Source organism: Phodopus roborovskii, unplaced genomic scaffold, assembly GCF_943737965.1.
Source record: "Phodopus roborovskii unplaced genomic scaffold, PHOROB, whole genome shotgun sequence".
Lineage (NCBI taxonomy): Eukaryota > Metazoa > Chordata > Mammalia > Rodentia > Cricetidae > Phodopus > Phodopus roborovskii.
This window is the reverse complement of record NW_026126549.1, coordinates 13,706,190-13,718,876: the sequence shown is the minus strand read 5'-3', so window position 1 is coordinate 13,718,876 and position 12,687 is coordinate 13,706,190. Positions and strand designations below refer to the sequence as shown.

Genomic DNA, 12,687 nt, shown 5'->3' with positions numbered 1-12,687 from the left:
AGCCATCTCTCCAGCCCAAATAACTTTCTCACACAGCCCAGTGTGAGCACTCCTGTATCAAGACAATCCCTTAGAGACACATCTGCCCACCAACCTGATAAGGACAACTGCTCAAATGAGACTCTTTAAAGGAGACTCTGGGCTGTGTGAAATCTGTAGTCAATGATAACCAGGTCAGATACTATAGAAAATTAAGAGTATATCGTTGTGGTTCCTATTTCTAATTCCATGGAGTTCCTGAGCACTTGCCTAGGCAGACTGAATCTGGGGTGGGGCTGGTTTCCAGAACTCAGCCTTGAAGAACTTAGTGTTTGTCTTCATCAGTAATAGAAAACTCAGCTATTCAAGCTGCCACACCTTAGAAGTACTTGCTAAGCACTTGCAAGATTACTTCTAGCACCGTGAAAATGAGCTTGTATCCCCAAATTTCTAAATAATGTATTTACAGAACTCAATCCTCTTATACTAATTTTGAGAATTGTTTTTGTTGTTATTTGTGTGAAAGGGCTTCGTGCATACTAAAATTTTGATTATTTGTTTGTTTGTTTGTTTGTTTGTTTCACTATGCCAGGGATTAGACCCAAGGTTGGCATTTTACCACTGAGCTACTCCAAGGGCCTTATTTTGACAATGTAACAATCATTCTAAGTTTGCTGATGTTCGAGAAGAACTTTTAACTGTGTTTTTGTCTTCAAGGGTAGGGATCCCATTTCACACACGCCAGAGTTCACCATTCAATAAATATTTAACATGTGCTTCTGCTACGCCCGCTGTGAATGAGGGAGGCACTGGGCCAGAGATGCACTGTTTACAAAGGCTTCGTTCATCTACGGGCATAGGATGGATGATTGAGACTTCTGAGGACAGTGTGGTCCCACAGCATGCCTAAGAGTGGGGTGACAGGCACAGGCTGGCTCTTCTCCCAGCCACAGGGACTCCCAACTTTTCACTCTAACTAGCTAACATATCCTTGTTTCCTAAAGCGTCAGGGAACCCTGACCGACACAGGAGTCCCTTATCAGCAGGCCAACTGGGGACTAATAACGACATCTGAAAGGCCATTTATTTGCTTAGGGCTTCTGAGGCAAACGTCCTTTTATTATAATAAGGAAGTATGCTCTGTGTCTCAGTGTTGTATAGAAAGCCCACAATTTTTTGCCACAAGAGGAAACCAATCAGGAAAAAGTTGAGATGGCAAGGCCAGGCTCCCTCACTCAACTTCTGTCTCACTCTTGAATTGTGTTTCAAATGGAGGTAACAATAGGTAGAAGTCACAGTTAATTGAAAGGTAAAATCTCTGGAGACACGCTATAAGTCATGTAGCCCAGGAGGGACTCAAACTGTGTAGCTGTGTGTAACCTGGAACTCCTGAGTCCTGGGCAAAAGGAGCTGGAGACTGAACTCAGCGCTTGCGCACAGTAGACAAGCACTGTGCAAGTTACATCTCTACCTCAGTCTTTTCCTTTCTACATCTAGATCTTGCTCTCTTTCACTAAGACACAGACTCATAGAAAAAAGACCCAGCACTCTGGGTGAACTCAAGTACCTTTCTCTTTGCCGCCCCCCCCCCTTTATTTTGAGATCATTTCCCTTCACCATTTCAGGAACCTACCTCAGCTCCTCCAGTGCTGCTCAGTATGTACATTAATTCCTGACATGAAGAAAATGCTGTATGTACACCACCAGTCAGCACTAGTCAGTAACCCAAGACAAGCCTTTACGTCATGGCCTTAAATAGCCAGAAAGTCCTGAAGACCGTTGGGTGGCAGAGTGGAGGTGGCCCACGCCTTTGAACCCAGCACTGGCAAATGGTTCTTTGAGTTCGAGGCCAGCCTGGACTACAGAGCAAGTTCCAGGACAGCAAGAGCTACACAAAGAAATTTTATCTCAAAACAAATGAAGAAGAGAAAATCCTGAAGACCACAACCCCAAAAGATTTCATCACCATTAAAATTCTGAAGGCAGAAAATCCCAAACTACAGTTCCTACTAGAGCAAATGTTCTAGAAGTTCTAGACCAGTGGTTCTCAGCCTTCCTAATGCTGCAACCCCTTAATACAGTTCAGTTCCTCATGTTGCTGGGACTCCCAAATCATAAAACCATTTTCATTGCTACTTCATAACTGTAATTTTTCTACTGTCCCGAATCATAAGGCAAATATGTGTGTTTTCTGATGATCTTAACCAACCCCTGTTAAAAGGTCCTTTGACCCCTTCAAAGGCTTGGGACCCACAGGTCGAGAACCACTGCTCTAGATAGGAAGTCAGATTCTGGGAAAGTATTGGCATCGTTTCAGTCATGTGTGACATACTCTACCACATCCAAGGAAGGAAATACTTAATATACCTGGAAGGAAAATGCTGAATATCGTCTCCTAGAGGTTTCTAGGCTACTAGCAAAAATGAATTGCATCTATGAATTAGGAACTCTCACCAACACACTCTGCAGTGGTGACCCCTCTCTGGCTTCTGTTGTTGGTTTTCTTTTGATTTTCTCAGACAGGGTCTTGCTATGTAGCCCAGGCTGATCTGGCACTCAAAGTCAACATCTGTTTGTGCCTTCTGAATCCTGGGATTATAAATGCCATGCCACCATCCAGACCCAACTTGGTTACCAATCAACTCTGCCAAAAGACTTAGATTGCCTGTCCTGATATTTCAGAGAATCACAGTTTAAAAAAGATGGGTGCTGCTGGTGGAGTTGGCTCATGCCTGTGATCCCAGCACATGGGAGGCTGAGCGAGTAAGAAGAGCATGAGGTCCAGGTCCAGTCTATATGGTGAGTTCCAAGACAAACTGGGTAGGCTGCAGCTGTGAAACCCTGTCTCAAAAGAAAAGTTGGCAAGGTAACAGCAGTGACAAGAACTTGCTGCTAAGCTTAACAGTCTGATTTGGATCTCCAGGAAGCATACAGTGGTGAGAATCTGACCTCTACACGCATGCCCGGAAACATAAACACACACACACACACACACACACACACACACACACGTAAGTGAAAATGTAATTACAAACAAGCAAATAGGATAGGGACTATAGTCTAGTGGTAGAACATCTACCTACCCTTGCCTAGCATACATGAGGTCCCAGGATCATGTCCCAGCAACACTACCAACAAACAAAAATGAAAATGAACCAAGTGCACAATTATGCATTTCTCCCTAGAGCCCCGATTTACAAATATGACTCATCTATTCATGACTGCTACACATGTGCAAACAGGGTTACTATACCTAAGCGCTTCTGCTGGCAACATAGCCCTGTTTTTGTTTTTAGACAAGGTCTCACTATGCTGCCCACCTGGACTCCTGAGGAGCTGGCCTCTGTACCCAGCAGCATGAGTGTTTGACTACCTATATTATTATGTAAAGTGGCCTGGTGAAGCGCTTTCCTATTTCGCGAATGAATTCCCTTTTAAAAACATAAACAAGGCTGGGAATATGGCAGGAGACACATGGATTGCCTGCATGCCCAAGGCAAAAATAAAAAGTTAAAGGCAACAAATAAATATCCTTGAAAGGATTTTAAAATTACTTTGTTTCCAGAGCTGTATTTTCCAGTTTTTGCTCTTTCGAGATTTGAGGCTTGGATCATCAGTACTGACACGTTGTGGACCCTTTCAACAACAGTGGTTCTCAACTTGCCCCTTTCACAGGGGTCGCCTAAAACCACCCTGCATATCATAGGTTTACATTGTAATTCATAAAAACGGCAAAATTCCAATTATGAAGTAGCAACTACTTTTATGGTTAGGGAGTCACCACAACATGAAGAACTGTACTAAAGGGTCGAAGCTGCCAGGTGGTGGTAGCACAGGTGTTTAATTCCAGCACTTGGCAGAGGCAGGCAGATCTCTGTGAGTTTGAGGCCAGCCTGGTCTATAGAGCTAGCTGCAGGACAGCCAGGGCAGTTACACAGAGAACACCCTGTTTCAAAAAATAAATTTTTTTTTTATTTTCACATCTATGAAAATGGAAATGGAAGACACCAAATTTCATGTAGTTATCTAACCGATGATGCTAGTTTGGCCTTTCATACCAACCATAGATTTTAAAACTGAAAATGCTCGCCTGCAATGGCATCTACGACCTGTCAATCCTCGGGTCCCTCCAATTGATCATGCTACCTGGAAAGAGTACCTGGTAGCACCTGGCATTTTGCTCTTTATAAAGCCCCTAACCTCTGTCATCCAGTCTGGGGCTCCTGGACCCACTGCATGCTGTACTAGGACTGCTTGGCTCCCTCTTTCCTGGCTCAGTGCTTCTCTGCCTTTGGTGAAGGGTCCCCACCAGCCATTTCCAGCCCAGATCCCTGACTGCTTTAAACACAAAATCAAACAGTGACACCTAGCACCAAACCCCAAAAGGCCTCCGAGTGAAATCCTCCAGCCTCCATTTCTGTCCTCCTATGGTCACAGCACTGTGGGCTTCACTCTACTGCCTGATAGCTGAAATCCCTGCCTTCAGCACGTCCTTTCCATGTTCAAGCCTTAGTTCAGGTTCTCATCCTCCCCATCCTGGCTATCTGGAAATCAACCAACCTCCACACCACCCTGCGTGCACGCGCCTGTGCGTGTAATATATATATTACACATAGATATTTGTGTTCAGGCTTTATCCGTTTGTTGCTGGGGTCACACACAGAGCTTTAAGCACACCCAGCAAATGTTCTGTCCCTAAACTACACCCCCATCCTGTCACAGGTCTCTCTGATGATTCCCCAAAACCATACATTGAGGCCTAACCCCAATGTGGCTGTGGTTGTTTGTGCAAGCCTGTAACTCCAACATGCAGAGAGCAGAGCTTAGAAGACTCAGAATTCAAGATTACCCTTAGCTCTATATAATCTAATTAAAAGCCAGCCTGGGCTGAACAAGACCCTGTCTCAAAGACTAAAAAATAACCCTAATTTTACCGGAACAGTATTAGGAGGCAGAGCCTTTGGGAGATAGTTGGGTCATTCAGGAGAGGCCTTACAATGGAATTAGTAACATATAACCTAGGGGGAAGGGCACACTCTGTCCCTTCCACATGAGAAAGCAGGCAGGCACCCTCTAACAGCCAGGAAGGCCATCACCAGACAATGAATCTGCCAGCATCATCTTCTTGGACTTTTCAGTTTCAAAAGCGATAGAACTTGAGTTTCTGTTATTTATAAAGTAGCTAGTCTACTGGAATTCTAGTCAAAGCAGCCCAAAGGAACTGATAGAGGATGTCTAAACCCAAAGCTAATCATGTTACTTCCTTCCCTAAAGAGCTCCCACCCTGGAACTCAAAGTTCACCCTTTTTTTTTTTTTTTTTTTCCCTTTACAGCTCTCAGTAGAGCCTCCCTGCAACCTCTTTGCACAAACCCTGCCACTGACTGGAAATTCCAGTCTCACCGACCCCACCTAATCCTCCAGGCTGTTCATTCAGGCCTCAGGTCACTGTTTTTCTTCACAGGTCTGAGCTCCTAACCCATCAGGCTTTCCAGCAAGTGTTGTCCCGACCACATGACAGACCTGTACCTGGACACAGACAGTTTCAAGCCCCAAGGACTAGTTCATCGCCTACAAAGTCACAGGCATGAAGGCTCAGAAACAAGGGAATCGGAGGAAACCAGGCCTCCGGGAAATAACATTTATCTGCTGTTTCCTTACAACAGCCTGGTCTGCTTCTCTGGAGACCAAACTGACCAGGAGGTCCCCACCCCCACTCCCCCATCTCCTTCACCCCTTCACCCCCAACCCCCTCCACCCCCGCATTTTATTTAGTTGGTGTATCTGGAGTCTGAAATGCCAGTTCTCTCAGATTTTTGTCATGAATTTCCTCTTCTTAAAATTCACAGGCTAGCAAAAAAAAAAAAAAAAAAAACCACCCTGCTAATCAGATTTCAAAGTCAGCATTCCTATGCACCCTCCCCCACCACGGGCACAGCAGAAGTGGCCCACACAGGGCTCTGCCAGACAGCCTGGCAGCCCCAAGCATGACTCTAGACTCAGAGACACCCTCTCAAGGGCAGGAACATCACCTTCCAGCCAGTCATTCCAACTCACTGTGTAGCTAAGGTGGGCCTTGAACTCCAGGTTCTCCTGCCTCTGACCCTAAGTGCTGAGATTACCAGTGTACACCCTAAGCCATGATTTCTAAGAACCCAGTCCCACACTTGACCTCTGGGATCACTGAACTCTCAACCAAGAGGAAGAGAAACTGCCTCTGCTTTTACCTCCTTACCAGGAGGATTATTAGCATTTGTAAAACATAATCACTATGGATTAAAAGTATTCATTGCTCTCTCAAGTGTACATGGTTTTACCCGGTTCCTATCTTAGAAACTATATCAGATTTAAAACTTTTCTTTTGCTTTTTTTTTTTTAGCTGTTTTATTATTTCGTACATTCCATATAAACGGTTCTTTCTTTCAGCTGAAACACCACTCACTCCCAGCTCTCCTCCCAGAACAGACATAGAGCACACAGGGCACTTGGTTAATGTTTGTTGGGTGATTCATGGCTGTGCAACTAGAATAGAGAGAACAAAACATCAGCTGCGTCAGGAGCTTGCAGAGAGAAAGAAAAGCACCTCAATAATGTGTCTGGCAATCTAACTAAGCTTCAAAAGTAAACTTTTAAAGAGTGCACAAACTATCATTGTAAGTGAAATTTTCAAACTGCTAAGTTTAACCCAAAAGGACTCTCCCAAAGTCAGTTTAATTGGCATCCTGGGGTCTGGCAAAATGTGCAACACACACATGTTTACAACATAGCTAAAGAACACACACACCCCTCACTAGTCACAGGGCTATCAACAACTGTTTTGTCTGACTTGGTTTTTGTTTTTGTTGTTTTCTTGAGGTGCCAGGATCTCCAGCATCCTCAGCAAGCTCTCTACATGTGAGCTGGTACCGAAGTTCTCTAAGCCACATCTACACAATGATTCTTGGATTGTCTAGAACTTCATGGCTGTGGAGAGTAGGAATGTTGCTGATTCAGAGCTAAAATTACCTTGAATTATCATGCTTCCTGAATAGCCTGTTATCGACACCTTTATGATTGACCAAGCATCCTTTTAACAGGTTGGTAAAAAACTTGGTCATGTATTCTCAACAGATCACTACCTCCACTAACCCTAAAGCTAAGAATGCCATTCTATAGCATTGGAGACCGACAACACAGCTTCTCCCACTGCTGTAAATGCTCGAGCAAATGCATTTGGAAAATGCCTTCATTCATGACTATGGTTTGTCCTATGACTACAAAGCTCCTATAATCACTTCCAGGGTGGAGCATGCCATTTGGGGCAATGTGAATCCATGTGTCCCAGGGCATAGTAACTCATGTTTAGCACAGAACACACTATTCCCTTTGGAATGAGAGCTGAAGTTTGATTGGCCATATCTGTATCCCCAGAGCATTCATCCTTTCTACTTAAACTCTCTCACTGAAGTAGTTAGAATTGAATGTCATGTTCTCCTACTATAAAAATACAATCATAATCACTAAGTAAATATACTGCAGGGAGGAAAATCAGGTTCTCTAATGAAAGAGAATCTGGCCAGATATGGTAGCACACACCTGTAAACCCAGCATCAAAGAAGCTGAGATAGGAGGATTACTTTGACTTTGAGGCCAGCCTAGGTCACACATGGAGACATGATCTCAAACAAACAGGGCCAGCAGGATAGCACAGAAGATGAAGGCATTTTTAGCTAAGCCCAAAACACGAGCTCAATTCTGGGAACCCACGTGCTGGAAGGAGAGAACTGACTCCAAGAATTATCCTCAGACTTCCACATGTATAAACTGTGGCACATACAATACACATAATCATTCAAGCAAGAGTGTGTTTGCATGTTAGCACATGTACACACACATACACACCACACTCATACACACAAACACATGTAATGCAATCTTTAACAAATAGTATGCAAAGGCAAACAATTTCAGTATTGGGCAATGAAGCTAAATTGCCATCTACTCGAAGATACTTATTTCTGCTGGTAATTAGGCTTTAGCTTGGGCTGCCTGAAGCCCAAAGCTCTTAACAAAGAAGTTATTTTACCTTTAAACCCCAAAAGAATGCCTCCGAAAGCAAGGTGCCAACAGAAGAGACGGGGTTTCTCAAATAAAATACAGCCAAAGTTTCTGCTCCTTGGAAGGAGCTGATATTTGGTGTTTGCAGTGCTGGGGACAGAACCCAAAAGCCTTGTGGATGTTACACAAGTGCTCTCTGCCACTGACCTACAATCTTTAAAAGAAGATGCAGAACAATTAATCATGTGTTATGTGCCTGGAGGATTTGCAGAAGAGAAGGTTACTGTGAGCCAGCACAGCTCCCTCTCCCCATTTACTGACCATGGCTAGCACTTTAGCCACTTTCAGAGGACACTTCTGCATCTTTTCAGACGGAGATTTAGTTTTCACTTTGAAAACTCAGGGTTTAGATGGGCTGTCACAAGACACCAGCAATATTTAGAGGAAGGAAGAAGGATTAAAACGCTGTGTCAGGATGGACAATGGTGGTGCACCCCTTTAACCCCAGCAGCCAGGACGCAGAGGCAGGTGGATCTCTGTGAGTTCGAGGCCAGCCTGGTCTACAGAGTGAGTTCAGGACAGCCAGGGCTGTTGCACAGAGAAACCCTGTCTTGAAATACAAACAAAATGCTGTGCCAGAATGACATGTTTAGTAAGTGAATAAGACGGTAATCCATCCAGGCTGTCCTCTACAGTCTTCCTCCAAACCTAAACATCCCTACAGATCCTGAAGAGAACATTGTATAGCACACTTATACAAGAAACACCAGGACACACCTTCCATCTGCTAAAGACTGACTACGCTAACCCACAGCTGACTCAGCATCTCACCTGGACAAGCAGCAGAGTGCATCACAACTATTGTTTGGTATTTCACAAGAAACTGGCCAATGACAGAAAACACAGCTGCTAGTCAACAAAGAAGAAACTACGTTTGTCAGTCTGGAATGATCTCTCTAGTCTGCTCTCCAACAACTGCAAAAAGCTAACAAACAAAAGAACAAAACAAAACTCTTGAAAGTTCTAACCAATTCTCCCGCTTGCAATGGCTATCTAACTGAAGGAGCTTAAATTTACTAGGAAATCAACCAACACTTAACTCATTTAACTTGTTACTATAAGGGTCCCAGGCTGGTCTCAGCAGTTCTACTCAGAGCAAGCCACCTGTCTCGAATTTCTAAGCAACTCTACTAAGTACAGGACACGTACTAAGGTAAAGCACCTGACTTTGCCAGTGCAGAACTAAAAAGAAGCAGTCTAAAAACCATCTTTAAAAAAATATCTAAAATTTAATCTATGTGTTACCCTGGCTAATGAACAACCAAAAGGGTTTTTTTTCTTTGCCCCCCCCCCCTTTCCCCTTTGGTAGCACGTTTTCCATCTGAACGAACCTTAGGGAACTTGCAAATCATGAAGAACCTGCAGCACAGCAAGCAGAGCGGAGGACAGCCGGGCCGCTCCGAAGCTCCCGGGGCCGTGGGCCGCAGAGGGGGAAGGGATGGAGCCCCGGGAGGCAGGAGGGGGGCTGGGGAGGGACACCCGTCTCCATGACGACCGCGCTGGCGGAGTTGGGGGTACCGCGGGAGGAGGGGGGATCCACGGGGACGGCCTACCGTGTAGCCGCGCTCCAGATCGCTGTCCTCGTGGCGAAAGGACGGGATGTAGACCTCCATGGCTGCGGCGGGGCCGCGCCACTCTCTGCTCTGCCGCACCGTGCAGGCCGCCCCGCCTCCCGCTGCCCTCCCAGCGCGCGCGCGCGCGCGGCCGGAGGTGCACGGCCGGGACCGGGGTTGGCGGCGCAGGGGGCGGCGGGCGCGGGCGTCGTGGGGCTCGGCGGGGCCGAGGCGTGGGGCCTGCAGGGCGGCGCGGATCAGCTGGGCCCGGGAGGCGGGGCTTGAGGACCGGAGTCTGCACCGGCGGGTGTGCGCGGCCACGCGGGGCGCCAGCCGGGTCTCTCTTGCCCGGCGGGCTCGGGGTCTGCGGGGCGCCACCCGAGAGTGGGAGCCAGCGGAAGACGGAAAAGGATGGTGCTTCGAGATTCAGCGCGGCTAGCTTGGGCTTTCGTGCTGACCGACGCAAACCGTGCGGACTTTCACCAGGACTCGGCTGCTGCTGCACCCCATTCAGCTAAGCCTCCCGAGCCTGGGGATGGGACTCGCATAGCCTCAAAGTGACTAGTGCTGGCTCTAGTTCCAAGACATTCACTGCCTCTAAGGAGCAGTAAGTGAACCAGATAGAAGAGGTGATTGCATACAAGCGTGGTGTCCAGACAGTGCCTTCCTCATAGTTCAGGAAACTGGTTTATTAAGTTACTCGAGGAAATCGAGTTTCCTTAGGATAGCGCAGAATAGAATTTGGAAGAAACTGTGGGACGCTCAGATGGCACACCGGTGGTGGGTTGTCAGAAGCAACACCTATCAGCTTGAGACTTCCTGAGTTTACAGTAAGTAAACAGTTGCACTCAACTCATTGTGCCCTTGAGGACAGAGGGCATTTCAACTTAAATTCTACAGATGAAAATGAAGCCTAAATCACACAGAAAGTGATCTGGCTTTAATTCCAGAACTAGAGAGGCCAAGGCAAGCAGACATGTTTGAGGTCTAGGACAGTCAGGCTTACACAGTAAGACCCTGTAAAGGGGGGAGAAAAAAAAAAAAAGAGGAGGAGGAGAAGTGTTAGAGCTAGTGAGGTGTCTCTGTGGGCCAAGGTGCTTGCTACCAAGCCTGATGACCTCCCAAATTCAATCCCTGGAACCCACATGGTAGCAAGAGAGACCTGCCTGCCATTGATTGTTCTCTGACCTCCAACATTCCCCCACCTCAGCAAATAAATAAATGCATTTTACTCCCTTTCCTCGTCAGCTTTTTGTGGACTTGACATACACTAGAATCCAAGGGGAATCCATCAGGTTGCCTGTAGAGAAATCTGTGGGGCATTTTCTTTGATTGCTAATTGGTCGCACTGTGGGCAGTGCCAGCCCTGGGCAGGAGGTCCTGGGTAGTATAAGGAAGCAAACTGGCAAGGCACGGGAGAGCAAGCCAGTAAGCAGCTATCTTTCACAGCCCTGGTCTCTGCTTCAGTTCCTGCACTTGAGTTCCTGCCATGACTTCCCTTCAGGATGGATTGATTACAACCATAAGCTGAAATTAACCATTTCCTCTCCAAGTTGCTTTTGATCACAGTGTTTTAATATGGCACTAGAAACCAAAACATGACACCTTTCTGTGGCACTATATCTGGTGCATTTCTCTGGAAGATTCTATATAATCTACACATGTATACAAAACGTATATCCCAGTAAGGAAGTGTCATGTGCACCAGTTTGCAGTGGGATTTATAGTCAGTTGTGTTTCTGGATTGTTTGTGTTTTTGATACCTTAGGTTTGGGGGTTTTGTTTGTTTTCGTAGTCAGGCTGTTTGTTTTTTAAAACAGGTTCTCACTAGGTAGCCCAAGCTGACATCAAACTCAAAATCCTCTTGCCTTTTCCCTCCCCTCTTGTGTGACAGGGATTGTAGGTTTGCACCCCCACTCCCCCCCCCCACACACACACACATAGGAGACTTCCATTACAAAGAAAAATAACCAATCTACCCCCCCTTTTTTCCCCCTTAATTTCTGTAGCTAATACTCAGGTGCTTTACCGAGTAAGAATAGAAAGCGGGCACCCTTGTCTCCTTCCTGTTCTTTGAGGAAATGCATTCACTTTTCCACTGATTATTATAGAGTTGGCTGTAGGTTTATGACTGTAGCCTTTACTGTGCTGATCTATGCCTGGCCATTGTTTATTCAGGGTTTTCACCATAAAGGGACATCCAAGGCCTTTTCTGTATCTATTGGAATGACCAAATGATTTGTCTCTTGAGTCTAATAAAACTACTGATTTACATAAAGTAGAATATTCTCATCTCCCAGATTAAATCAACATGATTGTGGCACATACTTTTTTTTCTGTGTATTGTGGTGAATTCAGTTTGCAGGTATTTTATGGAGAATTTTTGTATCAATGTTCATCAGAGACAGTGGACTATAGTTTTTTTCTTCTTTTGTTCTCACCTAGTTTGGGTCTTAGGGTAATGACAGAATACATGTTTGTTTAATTGTTTGTTTGTTTTGCTTGAGGTGGGAGGCAGAGTCTTAAGGGGCCAAGGTTAGCCTGGACAGACTCCCGGTTCCCTTGCTGGGCCAGACATGCCTGGCTTATATAGTTGGCAGTGCAGATGTCTTTCATTTGTGGAGTGAGGTGAAGAGTTTGTCTTAGTTGCTTTTCTTCCTCCCCTTTCCAACCCATGCAGCAGCTTGAGGCTTGAGGCATAGTAGTGTTTGCTCTTCTTTAAAGGTGTCATAGAATTCTTTGTCAGGAAACTGGGACTGCTTCAACCACACTGCTTTTTGGAGATCTATTTAACATGTGTCCTCTTGCTTGAATTTTGCTAGATCATTTGTGTCTAAGAACACACTAATTATTTCTAGATTGCCCACATTTTTAGACTCTCAGTTTTCAAAGTACTCCCTAATGTCCTTCTGGAGTTTGTTGGTTGGTATCTGTTCTGGTGTCCCTCCTCCCTTTTCTATGTTTATTAATTTGAGCTTTCTCTTTCTTTTGATTCATTTGGGCAGGGGCTTGACAATCTTGTCCCCCCCCTACACACACACACACACACACACCCACACA

The 12,687-nt window shown here is 45.6% G+C and overlaps 1 protein-coding gene across 1 annotated transcript in view; it reads right to left on the bottom strand.

Moving 5' to 3' along the window:
* The window catches only part of Snx24 (sorting nexin 24), a 131,943-nt gene extending 121,898 nt beyond the window's left edge, over nucleotides 1-10,045 (bottom strand). The window contains exon 1 of the mRNA XM_051200743.1: nucleotides 9,628-10,045. Coding sequence (XP_051056700.1) covers nucleotides 9,628-9,687 — 60 coding nt within the window. The 5' untranslated portion in view covers nucleotides 9,688-10,045. The remainder of the gene's footprint in view (nucleotides 1-9,627) is intronic.
* Nucleotides 10,046-12,687: the final 2,642 nt, after the last annotated feature.